Source organism: Neophocaena asiaeorientalis, unplaced genomic scaffold (assembly GCF_003031525.2).
Source record: "Neophocaena asiaeorientalis asiaeorientalis breed wild unplaced genomic scaffold, Neophocaena_asiaeorientalis_V1.1 scaffold169, whole genome shotgun sequence".
In the NCBI taxonomy this organism is placed as follows: Eukaryota; Metazoa; Chordata; class Mammalia; order Artiodactyla; family Phocoenidae; genus Neophocaena; species Neophocaena asiaeorientalis.
The window spans coordinates 4,132,427-4,153,765 of record NW_020172187.1 but is presented as its reverse complement, the minus strand read 5'-3'; the positions used below and the strand labels follow the sequence as shown (position 1 = coordinate 4,153,765).

The 21,339-nt window shown below is 34.8% G+C and overlaps 1 protein-coding gene across 1 annotated transcript in view; it reads right to left on the bottom strand.

The window, feature by feature from the left end:
* The window catches only part of EYS (EGF-like photoreceptor maintenance factor), a 1,631,219-nt gene that overhangs the window by 247,430 nt on the left and 1,362,450 nt on the right, over window positions 1-21,339 (bottom strand). Inside the window, 1 exon segment of the mRNA XM_024761621.1 lies at window positions 8,441-8,549. Within this exon segment, the coding sequence (XP_024617389.1) occupies window positions 8,441-8,549 (109 nt within the window).

Below are 21,339 nucleotides of genomic sequence, written 5' to 3'. Positions count from 1 at the left end.
GACAAAACATTTCTAAAAACTGGAGGCTGGGGAGTGGTGGACACAGATGAGAACCTGCTTTATCTCCTTTTCATTTTGTTTTAATTTAAATTTAGATATTGGAATACTACATACATTTCTGTAGTGATGTCTTGATTCAATGTATAGTTTTGTCTTACAGTCTCAAATCTTTCTGAAGTCAAATAACTTTTATGTTAATGAGAAGGTAATGGCAAATGTACTTTTTACTTAAGACTAACTATTGAAGTGTACTTATCTTTAGCCAAGAATATGATGACTTGTAATTGGAATGAACTGACTTTTACTTGTGGTTACCAAATTTTTGTTTTTAATATTATCTGAATTGTATGCAGACAAATTCAAAATCAGAAACATCAGTAAAGATGGATAAATGATGTTAGGTAGTGTTTGTGAAGAAAGTTTTATTTAAATAACTTTCACATATGATTTTTCTTAAATTCTTAAAAACTGTTTGGAGACATTAAATGAAAGGGGATTAAAAGGAAGAATCAGTATTTACCTAAATCAGTATTTATCTAAATTCTCCACCCCTTTACAGTTCAAAGATTACCCCCTTCCCCCATAGTATGATAACCTGTGAGCATAGTCTCTGCTATATTAATCTATATCCCTTTTTCGGGCAGGGTGTCCAACATGGTTGTCCTGGGGTTCTCTCACTATGTACAGCAGTGGTTTGCAAATAGCAGGTTTAATACAAGTCTATTACAAATGACCTGATTCATGAAACTCAATCCTGCTCTTCTTCAGTCTCCTACTTGTCTTTTAGGCCTCCTCTCCTACTTTACACTTCCTTAGAACCTTGAAATTTGCCAGATTCAGCATATGTGAGGTCTCACTGGATACCAACCAAGAAGGAATATTAATATGGCTTGAATTCTAATATAGCTCTCTTTATTTAATATACATGACATAGGGTACAGAGCAGTGCTTATATGAAGTGTTTAATTTCTTATAAGATTAATATGAAGTAGCTCACATAAAGAGTTTTTTTTTTAATTTAATAAATATCAGTGAGAACCTCATTAGCCCCATATTTCACAGCTAAATCTTTGATTATTAAGACTTTCTAGGATAAGGAATGTTCTCAAAATAATATCTTCTCAATTTGTTGAAGAAAGAACTGAACTTTAGTGAAGCAATCAATGGATTGAGTTGCTACCTGTGAGCAAGTGGTATAAGGAAGTGGAAATATAAAAGGGGGATGTAGGATGACTCTTGTCTATAAGAGAATGAAATGTAATCATGGGAAATAAACATAGAGAAATTAAACAGAAAATAACATCATACAGATCATCAAGATGACAGAAAAGGAAGCTCCAGAAACTCTTTCCTCCACGGAGACACTGATTCAACAACAATACGCAGACCAAGTCTCTTTGTAAGAAATACGTAAGTTCAGTTAAGAGACACTTGTACCCCAGGTGACTGTGAAACCAGCTGTGTTGAGGCTGGCAGGAAAATCTTTGACACTCACTCACCATAGGTCTCCCACAGACTCAGTGAGACATAATTGGGAGAAAACTTCCAGCTCTGAGTCTCTCTGGGGAGGGAAATAGAAAACTAAAACATATATCCAATGTGCAGGCTTTTCAGGGTGCTGCCCAAGAGACTAGTTTCTATCTTGATTGAATCTAAGTGCTGACAGGAAAGGGTGCAAGGTTGGGGGTCCCTGAGAACAAAGGTGAAGGTTTGGACTAGCACACATTCACTCACTATAGACATCCCCTCCCCCACCCCCAGCTCAGTGGGAAAGAATGGGCAAACCCCACAACCCCTGACTTCTCCCTGTGAATGGAATGTGCATCCAAAATAATGGCTTTTCAGGGGGGCTGTCTGAGAAATGGGTTTCCTGTCTCCTTTGCCTTAAAGCACTGACAGTACCTGGCATACAGTCAGCCCCCTGTGTCCACGGGCTCTGAATTTGCAGAACCAACCAACTGCAGATCAAAAATATTCAGAAAAAAATTCCAGAAAATTCCAAAGAACAAAACTTGAATTTGTCACATGCCAGTGATTATTTACATAGCATTCAAACTGCATTAGATATTATGAGTAATCTAGAGATGATTTAAAGTATACAGGATGTGCATAAGTTATATACAAGTATGACACCATTTTATATAAGGGACTTGAGTCCATGGATTTTGGTATCTGTGGGGGGTCCTGGAACAAATCTCATGTAAATACCAATGGAAAACTGCACTCTAGATGCCTGGTGGTGGGGAGGTGGTCACTGAAAACAAAAGAGAGTGGGACAGTGTGCTGCTGCTCTTAAGGCAGCATGGCCTCTTCCTGGGGCTGGGGCAGGGTGGAAGAGTAGAGAGGCATGGAATATGTTTCCAGCATTCTGGCTTTTCAGGGGTTTTTCCTGAGGGACTGGTTTCTATTTTGCCTGATTCGGAGTTCTGACACAACTCGCATACTCTATAGAAACTTTGGGGCTGCTGAGAATGAAAGAGAACTGGGTGGCTTGTAGCAACTCCAGAGAACCTGTTGTACTGCAGACAGACACCAGAGGGAGCAAAGATTATAAGCAACTGTAAAAAGAAACTGGCAAATTCCTATAATAGAGAATTTAAAAGACAGGCCCAGAGAAGACACATCCACAGAAAAGGTTTGAAAGGTTCCCAGAATCTCTCACTGGGCTGATTAGTGAAGGACCTTTCCTATACAAAGTAAGTCCATGTGGCTGGGAGAAATGGCTGTTTCTTCAAATGTGTTGATTCCATTACAAAGTTACAAGACACAAGAAGAAACACAAAAACATTGTCCAATCAAAGCAAATGTCTCCAAAAACCAACCCTAAAGAAACAGAGGTACATAAATTACTGGAAAAAAAATCAAAATAACTGTCATAAAGATGCTTAATGAGCTCAGGAAAATGAAACATGAAGAAAATGTTTATTTTTTAACATTTAAAATGTCTTATATTCTTTATTGAGAATATCAATAAAGAGATAGAAAATATAATAAAGAATCAAGCAGAAATTTTGAAGCTGAATATATAAAAGCTGAAGTAGAAATTCACTAGAGGGATTCAACAGGAAACTTGACTAAGCAGAAAAAAGAATAAGCAAACTCAAAGAAAGGTCATTCAGATTATCTGGTTAGAGGAGTAAAAAGGAAAAAAAGATTGAAAACAAGTGAAGGAAGCCTAAGGGACTTATGGGACACCATCAAATGGACTAATATATACATTATGGGAGTCCCAGAAAGGGGAGGGGGGAGAGAGAGAGAGAAGGAGAGAGAGATGCAGAATGCTTATTTAAAGATATAATGGCTGAAAACTTTCCAAATCTGGGGAAGAAAATAGACATTCAGAATCAAGAAGTCCAAAGGACTTCCAAGAAAGAACTCAAAGAAGTCCATACCAAGACACATTATAATCAATTTGTCAAAAGTCAAAAGAAATACAGAATTTTGAAAGAAGAAAGAAAAAAAGTGAGCTACCCCATATAAGGGAGCCCCATAAGACTCTCAGTGTATTTCTTATCAAAAACCTTGCAGCCCAGAAGGGAGTGGGATAATATGTTCAAAGTGCTCAAAATAAAATGCTACCAAATATGAATACTGTATCTGGCAAAACTGTCCTTTAAAAATGAAGAAGAGATAAAGACTTTCTCAAATAAACAAAAGCCGAGCAAGCTTATCAGTACTAGACTTACCTTATAAGAAATGCTGAAGGGAGTCCTTCAAGTTGAAATGAAAGGACACTAGACAACAACATGAAAGCATATGAAAATATAAAGCTCACTGGTAAAGGTGGCTATATAGACAAACATAGTAATGTAATGCTGTCATAGTGGTGCATAAATCACTTGTAATTCTGGTACTGAAGTTAAAAGACAGAAGTCTAAAAACACTATATAAAAATGTGTTAATTATGCACATATTATCTGTATCTACATCTATATTTATATCTATATGACATCAGTTACATAAAGTGTGGAGCAGGCAGAAGTAAAAGGTTAGAGTTTTTGTATGCAATTGAAGTTAGGTTGCTAACAGCTTAAAATAGATTGTTATAACTATAAGATGTTCTGTGGTAACTTATGATAACCACAAGAAAATGTCTAGAGAAGATACAAAAAAGAAAATAAGAAAGGAATCAAAGTATGTTACTAAAAAGAAATCAATTAGACACAAAGGAAGAGAGCAATAGAGCAAAAGAGGGGGGGAAAAGCTAGGCAGAAAACAATGATTGAAATGGAAATGACAAGTATTTATCAGTAATTACTTTAAATATAAATGGAGTAAACTCCCTATCAAAAAACATGAAGTGGCTGAATGAATAAAAAAAGATTAAAAAAAAAAAACCAAGATCCAACTATATTCTATTATAAGAGACTCACTTTTGATTTGAGGACACACATAGCCTGAAAGCAAAAGGATGAAAAAAGATATTTCATGGAAATGGTAACCAAAACATTGTAGCAGTGGCTACACATATCGGAAAAAATAGACTTCAGTCAACAATGGACAAAGAATGACATTACATAATGATAGTAGAATCAAATGACCAGGAAGATACAATAATTTTAAATATATATGCACCTGACACCAAGACACTCAAATATATGAAACAAACATGGACAGCACTAAGGGAGAAATGGACAATACAATAATAGAATGAGATTTTAATATCCCACTTTCAATAAGGGATAGAACATTCATGTAGAAAATAATAAGAAAACAGAGGACTTGAACAACACTATAGAACAAATAGACCTAACAGACATATAGAACATTCCATCTGACAGCAGCAGAATACACATTCTCCTTAAGCACACTGCAACGTTAACCAGGACAGATTACATATTAGGTCACAAAACAAATCTTAACAAATTTAAGAAGATTGAAAATCATATTTTTTCCACCCACACTGGAATAAAAGTAGACATCAATAGCAGAAGGAAAAATTGGAAAATTCACAAATATGTGCAAATTAAACAATGTGCTCTTAAACAACCAATGGCTCAAAGAAGAAATCAAAAGAGAATTTGGAAAATACCTGAGATATATGAAAACACAATGTACCAAAACTTATGAGATGTAGCAAAAGCAGTACTGAGGGAAGTTTATAGCAGTAAACACTTTCACTAAAAAGAAAGATCTCAAATCAACCCAACTTTACGCTTCATAGAACTAGACAAAGAAGAACAAACTATGTCCGAAATTAGCAAAAGGAATGAAATTATATAATGATTAGAGCAGAAATAAATAAGAGAATAGAAAAACAATAGAAAAAAAATAACAAAACTAAGAGTTGTTTTTCTGAAAAAATCAACAAAATTGACAAACCTTTAGCTACACTAATTAAAGAAAAAGGGAGAAGACTCAAATAAAATCAGAAATTTTAGAGACAACATTACAACTGATGTCCCAGAAATAATACAGATTATAGAGATGACTATGAACAATTATACACCAACAAGTTGGATAATCCAGGAGAAATGGATAAATTCCTAAAAACATTCATCATACCAAGACTGAATCACAAATAGAAAAGCTGAGCAGATCAATACGGAGAATGTATCAGTAATCAAAAACCTCCCAACGAAGAAAACCCAATACCAGATGTCTTCACTGAAAAATTCTGCAAAATATTTAAAGAAGAATTAATACTGGTCTTTTCCAGACTTTTCAAAAAATTGAAGAGGAATGAACACTTCCAAACTCTTTCTATAAGACCAGCATTATCCTGATACCAAAGATAGAAAAAGACACTATGAAAAAAGAAAATTACAAGCTCATACATCTGATGAATATAGATGCAAATCTTAAATGAAATACTAACAAACCAAATTCAAGAGCACAGTAAAAGAATCATATACCATGAACAAGTGAAATTCATCCCTGGGTTGAAAGGGTGATTCAACATACAAAAATCAATAAATGTGTTATACCACATTAACAGAACAAAGGATAAAACACACATGATCATCTCGGTAGATGAAGAAAAACCATTTGACAAAATCCAACCTTGTTTCATGATAAAAAGACTCAACAAACTAGGAAAAGAAGGACTTGAAGAGACATTTCTCCAAAGAAGACATAGAAATGGCATATGTAAAAGGTATATGAAAAGATGCTCAATATCACTACTCATCAGAGAAATGCAAATCAAAATCACAATGAGATACCACCTCACATTTGTTAGGGTGGTCATTATAAAAAAACAACCAGAAGTAACAAGTGTTGACAAGGCTGTGAAGAAATTGGAACCTTTGTGCACTGTTGGAGAGAATGTAAAATAGTGCAGCTGCCATGGATAACAGTATGAGGGTTCTGCAAAAAATTAAAAATAGAACTATATGATCTACCAATTCCATTTCTGGGTTTATCCAAAAAAATCGAAAACAGATCTTGAAGAAATATTTGCACTTTCATGTTCATTGTACATTATTCGCAATAGCCAAGAGGTGTAAACAATCCAAATGTCCCTCGGTGGATGAATGGATAAAGAAAGCACAGTATATACATGCAGTGTAATATTATTCAGCCTTATCAAAGAAGGAAATCTTATCATATGCTACAACATAGAAGAACCTTGAGGACATTATGCTGAGTGAAATGAGCCAGGCTCGGAAGGACAAGTACTGGGTGATTCCACTTATATGAGGTCTCTTGGGTAGTCACAGTCTTAGAAGCAGAAAGTAGAATGATGGTTGCCATGGGCTGGTTGGAGAGGGAAATGGGGAGTTGCTCTTCAATGGGTATAAAGTTTCAGTCATGCAAGATGCAGCGATGTGCCTACAGATAACAATATTTTACAGTATACTTAAAAACTTGTTGAGGATAAATCTTATAGTATGTGGTTCTTTATCACCGTAAAAAAAGAAAATAACAGCACACAATAAGTGAGAATTACATAAAAGAGTTAACAGTTGCAATAGAATGATTAAGGGAAAACACCATTTCAAAGGTTGTGAGGCAGCCTAGTGTTGGTTAAAAGCACAGGTTCTTTAGTGTGAACGTCTGCATATGAATCCCAGAACAGCTGTGTGTCCTTGGGCAAGAAACTTAACCTCTCTTTGCCTTAACTTTACTCCTCTTTATTTGCAGAGGATAGTATTTACCTCACAGGTTTTTTTCTTTTGGTATGGATTAGATGAGTTAAAGTATAAAAATTCTTAGAACTTAATTCTATGAATTAAGATATAATTCATTAATATTTATGTTATAACATATTATATGCTATTCATAAGAAAATATGGAGTTCTCAATATAAAAAGTGGATGACTATAAGGAATTAATAAAGATAAAAATCACACTTGGCTGCTTTATATTGGATTTTTCACAAAACTATGAGTGTTTCATATATTTTCCACCATTTGAATGTTCCATGTCATGAATCTAAATATTTGGTCATCTTGGGCTCTAGCATACTTTTTAAAACACAGAAACCAATTTTATACCTATCCTGACAAGCCACTCGACAGTTTTGAATCTCTGCATCAGCAAATGAGGAGCCGTAAAGTGTATTATAAGGGAACAAAAAAAGTTGGGAATCAGGAAATCAGGGATCAAGTCTCTTGCTTTTTCACCATGAAATTTTAGACATCTGACATTCAGTTTCCTTAGCCTTATAAAGAGGATAATCATTCTTTGGAGGGCTCTTGTGGAGATAGATGAGATGATACATATGGCCATAATTTGGAAAATGTAATATACTTAGGCAAATGTTAGATATTCCTATATGCTTCTTTTGGATGTCTGTATACATTCAACAGGAGACTACCCAGAAAAAATAGAAATAAAAGGAAATTTCCAATTCATTAGGGCACTACACATTTCCAACTTTATTGTGTACCAAAATTAGCACTTTGGAGCTCTAATTATACAAATTAACTCTCCATGATGATCAAATGGATCAGAAATTCTTTATCTTAAATGTATTGCTGTAAAGTCATACTAAGAAGCATGTAGCCAACATCATAAAAATGAAAAGAATTCAGCAAATTGCCTTGACTCTGGAGGGACAGACATCCTCTATTCTTTCAATTTAACTTCATTCACTGTTTCTAAGAAAAGTTTCCTGTAAATCTAAAACTCTGAGAAGGGACTTTAAACAGCATAACGCAAGCACTAGCATAGACTATAAAAGTGTAAGTTTTTAAGCACCGTTTTGTATCTTGCTAATCTTTCCCCATTCCTGAGCTGTTTTATTAAAATAAAGCATATTATATGTAAAGTGTGAGAATTGTTAAATTTAATAAAACTTTTATAGTGACAGGCAGTATTAAATATATTTAATTATACCTAAAGTATCAGAGATGAATATTCTGGTGTTTTGTTGAGAGCTTTTTACAAGAAATCTGTTCTCTAAAGAAATATGACTAATGCTTAGTAACTTAAACACTTTGAAATATTGAGGGCACACTTGGTAATGTTTGAAACTGGATATTTGCGTACCTACCTGGGACACATGAGGTATCTTGGTGTCTTCTTTCCGTATTGGAGGTTTTCCATCTGCAGCCATTTCAATCATACAAGCAACCCTAGGGCTGCCAACAGGCATTGTGTAGCTATAAATAAAACAGAAGAGGCCATTACTGTATGTGTTATTGGTAAGAAGGGGATAACTTTGCACATAGATAAGTACTCCAAGGAGAGAGGTACATTCTGGATCACAGTAATCCTAAAATATCGTCTCAACCAAGTCTGAACATCTTAGGATAGATAAAGATATATTTCTTTTCTAACAGCACCTTTTATTTTCCTTCTCTCCTCCTGTCTTTAAATCAGGAGTTGAAATGCTTTCAGAAAGTTAAACCCACACAGAACAAAAAGAGCTTTCTGTGTATGAGTAGTTATTGATAACTTTTAAGTGCTCACTATGGTTGACATATGTTCTCATTCATGTAGGAGATTGTTGGACTCATAACATTGATGTTAAATGATGCTAAACTCCCTAGGTAGAAATTTCCCCTCCCTGGCCTATGGAGGAGATAGAAATGGAATAAGAAATGAATGGCTGCATAACCGGGAGCTGTGACATTACAGTGTGATACAGTTATCAGAACTCAGAAGGCAAGCTGCTAATATACCAGGTAGTACTTTGTCTCAGAGATAACCAAGAGTAGAAGGTTAAGGGAATTTGTAGAATGAGTGGCAGAAATGGTCAATACACAGTTGAAAATTTATCAGAGTTTATAGAACAATGCAATCAAATGAAAAGGTACACATACGGAAGTGCTTGACATACTTTTAAAACAGCATTTCAAAAGAAAATTCAGTGGCTATCTCTGCATGATGCAAGTATGAATACTTTTCTTAAACTGGGGTATAGTTGCTTTATGATGTTGTGTTAGTTTCTGCCGTACAATGAAGTGAATCAGCTATATGTATACATACATCCCCTCCCTCTTAGTCCCCCCTCCCACCCCCACATCCCTCCCATCTAGGTCACCACAGAGCACTGAGCTGAGCTCCCTGTGCTATACAGCAGGTTCCCACTAATAATTTTAATGCACATTTTTGCTTATTTGTATTTTCTAAATTTTGGACAGTGAACAGAATTAGTTTTTATTTTAATTTTGACCAATGGCCCCAGTATGCTCAGGACTGAGAGGTGTTCCAGGTCACAGGACTTTTCAGAGCTAAAACGAAGGAAGTTCCTGGCAAATGAGCATAGATCGATCACTGATCAAAATTCTTAAGTTCTAGGAATAATCTCTTAGAGTCCCATTTGCGTGAACTTTATATTGAAGGGACACATGAGGCACATTTGCCATTGTAGTTGATGTGGGCCTATATAGACATTTTATACTGGAGATGGGGGAATAGCTGTCAGGGATGCACACGTCCTTATTAAGAAATAATAAGCTCTCTTATTACTTCACTCAAAACTTGTTAAAGGCTAACCCTGAACTGCAGTTCTACAAAAGAAGTCACTCTACTCCATGTGCTTTCTGTTACCTCCTGCCTTTCTTCCCCCGACCCTTCCACCAAATGGCTGATTCTATTATCTGCTTTGTCTATGTACTATTTTGGAAATTGATACTCTAATTTAACCAGAGATTTTCCCACATGTGGATTCTTATCAGGTTCATTTTTATAATGCCTTATATCTGCTTACAGACCAAATTGTGTCATAAGAACAAAAAAAATGCTCTATAAACAAATTAGACTTTATACCACATAAATCATTTGAGGAAAAATCTATGTGCGTATTCGTTATATCTTGCAAGTATTGCTGAGGCCAACTGAGTCTAATGATTTAAAGACTCAGGGATAATATTTTGAGATAATCCATTGACTGGCTGAGTGATCTTAGGCAAACCATTTAACCTCTCTTCCCTGAATTGTGATTATCCACGGAAGGGAGATAATCATTCTTAGCTCATAAATGGTTGGTGAGAGTCACATTATTTAGTGTACACATAAATCATTCAGTGCTAATATTAAAATCCAAAGTTGAAGCAATTATTTGCTGGCTAGACAGGGATCTCTAAAGAGATTTTTATGAAAAACATTACACAGGCAAGTCGAAATGTTCATCTACTTTTACTAATATTGTTTGTAATGGAATCAAAATCAAACACTTAGGTTGAATTATTTTAAAAATTAAAATTTGATGCAACAGACATTTTTTTCAGTATCTTTAACATTCTTATTTTTTAGACTTATAGTCTTTAGGTATGCTTGCTAAACAATTTGGAAGAAAAACAGTCTGATTTGGAAAATACAATTTATTTAAAAATTTTTAGAAGATTCTGCTCAAACTGGAAGTTCAGGATATCCAAAACCAAGGGAAGGTTGTAAAAATGTAAACAACAGAGCATGGATTTAATTACCAACCAAGAAATTTTATATAATTGAATGTTATCCAGCTTTTCAACAGGAGTTGTAGAATAATAATTGATGGCATAGAAGATATTTGTATAAAATAGGAGAAATAAAGACAATTTAGGTGATACATTATTTTTATGAAAATATGCATGGAGATAATACCAGAATTATTTTCACTAACATTATCTGTGGCTATCTCTGCATGCTGGGAATGAGAATGATTTTTTCAATTTGTCTCTTTTGCTTATTTGTATTTTATAAAATTTGGACAAAGAATATACAATATTTTTCAGTTTCACCTCTTAAAAGATAAGTTCAGTTTTTATAAAAAGCAATCAAGAATTAAATATTTTATTGACATTTTTCTGTTTTCCTGGATTCCATACCTTCCTTCTAGATATACCTATCTCTATCTATCTATCTTCTTGCTAAATACAACTTAAACAGTTCTTGTAATGAGAATTTGTGGGTAGTAAATTCAGAGTCATGTCACCCTTGAATAATAGTTTAAAAATGTATAAAATTTTAGATTTTTTTTAAGAACTTTAAACAGTAGCTAATTATTTGTTGCATTCTACTGCTGATATGAAGTCAGTAAAAAAAAAAAAAAACTTAAAAGCTGTCCTTTTGTTACTTTAGCTTTTCTTTTTGGCAGCTTTAAGATCTCTTTAATTGTGATAATGCATCTAGGGATGGATTAATCATTATTTATCTTTCTTAATACTCTGAGTACATGTCTGATCTCAACAATTATGTATTCCTTCAATTTTGGAAAATTCTCACCTGAATCACCTCAAATATTGCTTTTTGACATTCTCTGAAATCTCTTATTATAGAGTTTTTCTAGAACCCATATTAGACATTTTTTGGAAGCCTGTTAAAATGTCCTCTAAATTTTTAAATCTTGCTTTCACTTCTTAGAACATTCTCTTAATTCTCTGTCCTGTATTCTCCCTAGACACCAGTTTTCCCCCCACAGTGGTCTACATATTGAGTTTTAATTTTTAATAAATATAATCTTTTATTCCCAAGATTTTGAATCTTTTCCACCTTTTTTGGTGTTTAATTTATGCCTGTTTTGCTTTTGTAATTTCTTTTTTTAAAATGAATGGTATTCAATTGTGCTCTCTAGTATTCTAAAAATACTTATTTTAAAGTTTTTGTCAGACTTTTCCATAAAAATAATTTTATCTAGAGTGATTCATGCTCTATTTGCTGATTTGCTTGTTTCCTTTCTCAGTGTTGTCATGTGTTTTGGTATTGTGCTGTTTAGGCTCCTTTTGAGTCGAAAATAGTTTTGTTTTTCTCTCCTTTTCTGCACTCTTATTCTCTTTCTCCTGGGCACTTGTGCTGTACTCAACTCTGCCTGCCCTAACGAGAATGCTACCTGGTCCTCTGAGCACCTAAACTAGAATTTTGGATTCTGGATGTTTGAGTAGTTCTGGCCTATGGTGATATTGATGGTCCACAGGTCCATTCACAGAGCCGAGAGAGATTGTTTGGTGCACTTCTGCTCATGATACTTCAGTTGCATTCTATTTTCTTCCTGAGCTGGCAGTTTGCCAAAAGTCACAATTCCAGATGACAGGCTCTCTCTCTCTCTCTCTTTGTATATATGTATCTGTCACTTTTCTTTTTTTTTTTTTTTTTTTTTGCGGTACACGGGCCTCTCACTGTTGTGGCCTCTCCCGTTGCGGAGCACAGGCTCCAGACACACAGGGTCAGTGGCCATGGCTCACGGGCCTAGCTGCTCCGCGGCACGCGGGATCTTCCCGGACCGGAGCACGAACCTGCGTCCCCTGCATCAGCAGGCGGACTCTCAGCCACTGCACCACCAGGGAAGCCCACATGTATTTTTTTTAAATTGAAATATGGTTGACATACAATATTATGTTAGTTTCAGGTGTACTACTTAGTGATTTGACATTTGCATATGTTACAAAATGATCACCATCAAAAGTCTGGTAACCATTTCTCTCCATACAAAGTCATTACAATATTATTGACCATATTCCTTATGTTGTTTACATCTTCATGCCTTATTTATTCTATAATTGGAGGTTTGTACCTCTTAATCCCCATTTAAAATAAAATCCATCTTAATGGCACCTAACTGTTCATAGTAATCTCTTATGATCCTTTGTATTTCTGTGGTGTCAATTCTTTTTCATTTCTAATTTTATTAATTTGGGTCCTCTCTCTTTTTTTCTTCATGAATCGGGCTAAAGTTTTACCAATTTTGTTTCTCTTTTCAAAGAACCAGGTCTTACTTTCATTGATTCCTTTTTTTTTTAATGTTTCCTCTGATCTCTGTGGCTTCTTTCCTTCTACTAACTTGGGGTTGGTTTTCCTTCTCTAGTTCCATTAAGTGTAAGGTTATGTTGTTTACTTAAGATTTTTCTTGTTTCCTGAGATAGACTTGTATTGCTATAAATTTCCCCTTTAGAAATGCTTTTGTTGTGTTCCATAGATTTTTGGATCATTGTGTGATAATTTTCACTTGTCTCTAGGTATTTTTAAATTTCTTCTTTGATTTCTTCAGTGACCCATTGATTATTTAGTAGCATATGATTTAGTCTCCACATGTTTGTGGTTTTTTTTCTTGCAGTTGATTTCTAGTCTCATTGACTTGTGTTTGGAAAAGGTGCTTGATATGATTTGAATTTTTAAAATTTACTGAAACTTGTTTTGTGACCTAGCATGTGATTGTCTTGGAGAATGTTTCATGTGCAGTGGAAAAGCATGAATTCTGCTGTTTTGGGACAGTATGTTCTGTATATAACTATTAATACAATCTGATCAAATGAGTCATTTAAGGCTAGTGTTTCCTTATTGATTTTCTGTCTGTTCATTGATGTAAGTGGGGTGTTAAAGTTCCCTATTATTATTGTATTACTGTCAATTTTGCTCCATATTTGTTAATATTGCATTATGTATTTATGTACTCCTATGTTGGGTGCATATATATTTACAATTGTTATATCTTCTTGTTGGATTGATCCCTTTATCATTATGTAATCTGTTATGTAGTTGATCCTTTAATCATTATGGCTTTTTATTGGAACACTTATTCCATTTACATTAAAAGTAATTATTGATAGGTTTGTACTAACTGCCATTTGTTAGTTGTTTTCAGGTTGTTTATGTAGTTCTTTTTTGTCCCTTTCTACTGTTTTTGTTCTCTTTAGTGATTTGATGACTGTCTTTAGTGTTATGTTTGCATTCCTTTCTATTTTTTTTTTTCGTGTGTGTGTATATCTATATAGGTTTTGGGTTTGTGGTTACCATGGGTTTCATATATAATATAATATGTGACTATTTAAATTTGATAATCTCTTAAGTTTGAATGCATTCTAACAACCTGCATTTTTAACCCCCAGCATGTTTAATTTTTTTTTAAACAATGTGTTTTTAAAAATTAATTAATTAATTTTTGGTTGCATTGGGTCTTTGTTGCTGCACGTGGGCCTTTCTCTAGTTGTGGCGAGTGGGGACTACTCTTCATTGCAGTGCACAGGGTTCTCATTGCAGTGGTTTCTCTTGTTGCAGAGCATGGACTCTAGGTGTGTGGGTTTCAGTAGTTGCAACATGCAGGCTCAGCAGTTGTGGCTCATGGGCTTTAGAGTGCAGGCTCAGTAGTTGTGGTGCACAGGCTTAGTTGCTCCATAGCATGTGGGATCTTCCTGGACCAGGCTCGAAACTTTGTCCCCTGCATTGGCAGGTGGATTCTTAACCTCTGCGCCACCAGGGAAGTCCTACATTTAATGCTTTTGACTTCATATTTTATGTCTTTTTATGTTGTGTATTCCTTAACTACTTAGTGTGGATATAGATTATTTTACTACTTTTTTCTTTCAACCTTCCTACTGGCTTTATGTGTGGTTGCTCCACTACCTTTACTGTATGTTTGCCTTTATCAATGAGTTTTTCCTTTCATCAGTTTTGTATCTCTAGTTGTTGCCTTTTTCTTCCACTTAGATAAGCTCCTTTTAACATTTCTTGTAATATTGGTTTAATGATGCTTAACTCTTTTAGCTTTTGCTTGCTTGTAAAATTCCCTCTCCTTCAAATCTGAATGATGACCTTGCCAGGTAGCATATTCTTGGTTGTATATTTCTTTTTCTTTTCTTTTTTTTTTTTTTTCCATCTCTTTGAATATATGGTGCCACTCTCTTCTGGTCTGCAAAGTTTTTGCTGAAAAGTCACCTGATAGTTTTATGGGAGTTCCTTTGTACATAACTAGTTGTTTTTCTCTTGTTGCTTTTAAGGTTCTCTTTTTATCTTTAATTTTTTCCATTTTAATTATATTGTGTCTTACTGTGGACCTCTTTGGGTTCATCTCTTTTGGGGCTCTCTGTGCTTTCTGGACCTGGATGTCTATTTTTTTCCCAGGTTAGGGAAGTTTCCATCTATTTATTATTTCTTCAAAATATGTTCTTTGTCCCTTTCTTCCTCTCTTCTCCTTCTGGGACCACTTAATGCAAATGTTAGTATGCTTAACATTGTCTCAGGGAACTCTTAAACCATTTTCACTTTTAAAAGTTCTTGCTTCTTTTTTTCTGTTCAGCTTGGGTGATTTTCACTATTTGTCTTCCAGCTTGCTGATCCACTCCTCTGTATCATCTAATCTACTACTGATTCCTTCTAGTGTATTTTTTATATCAGTTATTGTATTCTTTAGCTCTGCTTGGTTATTTTTTTGTATTTTCTAACTCTTTGTTGAAATTCTTATTGTGTTCATCCAATTCTCTCTGGAGTTCAGTTAGTGTCTTTATGATCATTACTTTTATCAGGTAGATTGCCAATCTCCACTGTTCAGTTCTTTTTCTGAAGTTTTGTCTTGTTTCTTTGTTTGAAACATATGTCTCTCTCTCCTTATTTTGCCTAATTCTCTGTGTTTATTTCTATGCATTAGGTAGGTTGGTTACATTTATCAATCTTGGAGAAGTGGCTTTGTGTAGGAGGCCTCCTATGGGGCCCAGCAGCACACTTTCCTCTATAGAGCTGTAGGGATGACCCTATATGGGCTGCCTGGGCCCTTCTGTTGTGGTGGGCTGAATACTGTGGACATGCTAGTTGGGGGGATGTCCCCTGACTAATTGGATGCAGGCTCATTGATGGAGGGAGCTGGGTCCCTGTGCACTGGCTGTGCCATCTAGCAGCATCACATGTTTTCTTGAGTGAGTCTTTTGTACCCTTTGTCCCAGAGAAGCTGAGCTGCCCTGTTTCTAGATCTAGATCTTGGCAGGTCTGCAGTATTAACTGTTTTTCTGATTTGCATTTTTGTCCATTTCGCATTTGGGAAGATTTTTATCCTGTTTTTGAGCTAGACTTTATATTTTCAAAAGCCTATTTTAAATTTTCTTTATTGATGCTATGTGTTTGACACTAAGGTGGTGTGTCAAAGTATGAAGGTAGAGAGTCATTGTAACTAGAAGTCCCACTTTATTTTTTATAAAAAGAAAACAATGACAAAGATCAAACTAAGCCCCTGCCTTAGGAGCACCATGTAAATATAAAGTTAGCTTTAATTTTTGAGTGGCAGAATGAAGAAAAATTAAACAAACCATTTGGAAGTACCTTTATGATTTAGCAGGATATAAATTCATTTCTTTGGCTTTTTCCATCTCTGGTTTGTTTTCTGTTAAAGGCATTTCAGTGCATCTGTCTCATATTTTTTTTTTCCTGTGGCATATTTCATAAGTGCATAAGTAAAGTAGTTTGTTTTCTCTCCAGAGACAAATGCAATGTATGGATTTTTTCTTCTCTAAGGTACCTATGTTTGAATTCTCAAATTGGGAAATTATAAGTTGCTGGCATTAAATCATAATGGAATTAAATGCTTTAAAGGGGTATTGTAGTGCTGTGTTATAGGCTCACAGAACAGTGCTCATGCATAATTACAGTAGCTACAGAGTTCTGAAGCCATGAAATAGCAATAACAAAACTGAACAGGACAAACTGTTTCTAAGGAATATTGCAAAATTGATGACAATACTGAATGCTTTCATATGTGCAAAATATAAATGTGCTTTTCTCTTGTTGCTAGGTTTTGCTATTACTCAGCAATGATGTTAGCTTGTCAATTTTAAATTTTGGACATAAATTAACTTTGCCAGTAAGTTATTTCTTTATTTACCTGAATTAGACTTTAAAAAATAATGCAATAACAGGTTCTCTATGTGGATAACTTGCAGTATAGATAGCAGTTAAATGAATCTCAAACTTAATAACATTTGCCCATGTTTTTTACTATTTTGACTATATTTTGAGTATTTTTTCAATTAGAAAACTTTTGCTTAATGAGAAAACTACATTTAAAATGTGCTTTAAAACAAAATGGAATTATTAAAAAAAAAGACATATGCATTTGAAAGATCTTTGCACTGTGCTGAAAAATCAAATCTCTTGCAATAATACAACATGCCAATTTATAACATGTAAGTTAACAGAATCCTCAATTTAACATTTTCAAAGATGATATTAAGGTCAAGAATTTCACATCTATGGTAGCACATATAGAAGGGCATTCATTATAAATATGATGCCCATCTATATGAAGCTTACAAATTTGACAATGCTCAACAAAAGCTTTTTAGAATCACATCCAAAAATGTTGCATCCAAAGAATCACAAATCTGTGTCCTTAAGTTCTCATTCTAAAACCTTTATGTTGACTTTTCTATCCCTTGTCATTTGTTGATACTAACACTTAAGAGAAGAAGAGGAAAAGAAGTGCTGCAATAAACCCTTGGTCATGTGCAAAAATTATTGCTGCTATAGTTCATTGCAAAGCATGTCTATACAATACCAGCCTTAATATTTAGCAACTGTGATTATTGCTCTGAAGAGAATGGATAGTGTACACACTGAGTGCCAGCTTGGAACTTTCATTAAAATATCTTCTCAGGCTAGACTCAGAACTGGGAGAAGTTAACTTCGATTGTTAGCAGCTATGATCTCCATGTTCAGTCCAAATTTTTAGTTGACTTGGGACAGTTAGCTCTGAAGAATAGCTGAGTTGGAAGACTCATAACAGCAGATGGCAGTAAATGTACATGGCAGGGACAGGGGCACCGAAAGATATCTGTTCCCAAAATGATAGGATCTAATTGATAGTGTGATTGTTTTAGCTTCCTGTTTGCTACAGGAAAACATGGGAAATATATTCAAAAGATGACACCTCAGGTAATATAGAAGAAACTGTCCAGAAATATACAGCCTTCCTTACTGGTTCCTGTGTCTGATGCTACTGTCATGGCTGTGTGAGCAAATTTAAGAAGATGCTGTTGAAGAGTATGATGGTTCCGTACAGCCCTGTCAACACAGCCATACATTTCACTCACATACATGCTGAGTGAGACTCAGCAAACCTATATGTGAAAACTGTAAAAGAGATCAGACACAAAAGCTGAAGTGTAATGCCCTTTGCCAAATAAAAGCAATGGAAAAACACCAAAGCATCCTGAAGCATCCCTTTTTGTTTAGAGCATCAAGCACGTGGCCAGGCTGGCCATACAAAGAGCTTGTGCAAGGAACACTGCGTGATTGTCATGAGGACTTCCTGTCTCTGGATGATTGCCATGAGGTGGTCATTGTTTTTAAACTGTTTTATTTAGCCTTCCCTCTGACTGACAGACAGCCTAAATATACTTACTAATAAATTGCAGGGAAAACCAAGCCATTATCCTGTGAAGCACTGATAATAATAAAAGGATATGTGATGCCTGAGGACCACTGAAGCAGGAGCCTCATTTACACCCTTGATTAACCAGAGCAGTCATCAAGGGACTGTCCAGCCAACTGTCATGAGATATCAGGGATACCCCAAGAGCTGTGACTGTACTTCTAACTACACTACCGAAGTCATGTACAATAGAACCCACAGCATATTCTACAGATTTCATGGTTTCCTGGTAGTTCCTCTGAAAGGGAAGATGGCCAAACTTCCCTTACGTTCTTTACCTAATAAGAACATTCACACAATGACCATTACAACAGCACAAGTTGAAATTCACATCCAGAAATGTTACTATTTTTTAACCTGACATCTCCCTTTAACCTATCTGAATGTAATAGTAAGAACCTTCACTGTATGCTGGAGCAGGCTTTCAATGGCTCATGAGAGCTGATGTTTGCATGTCTTCCCAGCTCCATATCAGTGAATTCATGTTGGTAACTTGCAATTGGTTATGGTGAGAGTATTTTTGCCGGGGAATTGACAAAAGCTACAGATCATATCAACACACTGTCCCACCCTTTTTCCTCTGAGAGCTGATTGTTAAACACTTACGAGCACACCACTGAGTTTCTTGAATATTTCTTATTAGGGTGTAAGCATTCACTTGGAACAAGGGCATTTTGAAAGTTGCAAAGCTCAGCTTCACTGTTGGCATTTCATTTGGAATTTCAGAAGAAAATCTGCTTTATTCATAATCTATTAGTTTATAGATCTAGGTTGGATCAATTTACTCTGATGATGAACGTAGGTTCCAAGAATATTACTTAAAACATAAACTTATTCAGTTTACAAATACCAGGTAGTATTTAATTTTACCCTCATTTCTAATACTTACTATTGTCTTAATTCATTTATTTTAAGCAATTTTGGTGGTATATTTGTATTCAATCCACTGAGAAATCAGTCAAAACTCAGGAGTAAAATATATTGATTTCTGATTCTTTTCTCTGCAACACCTGAACTCTCATACACATTTTATTTTGAGAGACTAAAGTTTCCCAAGTTAAAATAGCATATGAAGAAATTCAATTTGTTGAAAAATAGATTATTTTACCAAGTTTGAACAAATAGCAATTCTGATGATATGGGCATGTGGAGATTCACTTCCATTAGATTATGAGTGAAGCTAAAGACACTTTTCCTCAGGAAAAGGCCACATGTGTCCCATGTTTTTAGAAGTGGTACAGTGAGTGATGATTTTTTCTTATGTTAACAAGTGTGTAGTTTTCCTATATTCTAAATACTCCAGTTTCCATATGGTTAGTATTATTAATACCATGTGATTTTTCTGGCAGTGCATTTTAACTGAGATTTTTTTAAAAAGAAAATATTTTAATCTTAAAATATTTATAGTATATTATGTTTAATCCAATTAATTCATTAACAATTTCAGCTTTTATTAAAAATTATGAAGTGAGAGTAGATTAATAGAGATGGCCAGAATTTAAATTTCAGAAACACTTTCTGAGCCAAAGTTGTAAACATTCTCATCACTCTAAATGTAAAAAGACTGTAGTGTGATCCCAGTGAGCTGAGACTCAGATCAATAATATTTTCTTTTCATATTTCTTTGCCAGCTAGCATACCTTATAAGTGTCCCTTGTCTTAGCTTATTTCGTTTTTTCTGGACAAGTACATCTATTTTTCATTCTTATATATAATTTTTTCTTTATGATTTCTAAGACGTTATGTATGCCACTTCCCACTCTAATTGTCCTTCTTATACTCCCTTGCCACACGTGGCTTCCCATCTTTAAAATTTCTGATGGGAAGGGAAGAAAAGTCAAGTCAATTTCTTACCCCAAGCAAACGTTCAATTTGGAGACAACCAGACAAGAAAAATTTTAGAAATTCAACCAGTATAAAAATAGATGGAACTGATGAATGTCTGTAATCTAGGCTTAATGGTTAAAAGAACAATGACTAGTCCTTCCTTTATGTTGAGTCTATTTCTTATTAATAGCTTCCATGAGAGCACTTCTAATTTAAATATTGGGGGTATTTACTAAGATAAGTGATCAGGATGATGAAAAAGATGTACTTTTTCACCCTTACAATAGAGACAACACATTTCTGGAATTGTTTCTGACAAGAAAAACAATTACACTAAACCTTTTGGAAATTTTCCAGAAGATGATAAATGAAATTCTACAAGTAGAACCAAAATTCACATCATCTCACATGGAGAGAAAAATCACTGATAGTTACAGATGGTTTGAAAGTTTTGTATTACTGGATTCAAAAAGAAAACTAAATTATTGCAAATATCAGAGGTCCAAGATGACAAAGAAATTTAATAAATTTTAAAGCCTATGATCTATGTTAATTTTATTATGTAATCTTAATCCAAAAGTGATTTAAGGCAGCTTTTAATATGAGGTAAAATATTGAGGAATAGAAGAAAAAGTTGCCTAGGAAAATAAAGCATAAAAGAAATTAGTGTTCAGGCAAATTGTCTTAAATACAACATCAAATGGATCTGTTCATTCAATAGACGAATGAATGAAAGTCTATTATGTAAGCTGTTAGGCAGTGGGGAGGTGGAGGTGGGTAAAGCAGTTCTTTCTGAATGTTATCACAGAGGGTAGGGAGCAAAGATACTGCCATTCCCTGAGAGGTCAATTTTCACTGAGACCAGAGGAATCAGGACCAAGGCACCAGATCAGCAGTGTAGATTAGTGCTAAGGGGAGCTGACAGATTTGTGCTACATCTTCAAGGGTCACTCAAACTAAGTTAGCAGGTAATGCCAGGGAGATCTTACTCACAGAACACAAGCTGGGAC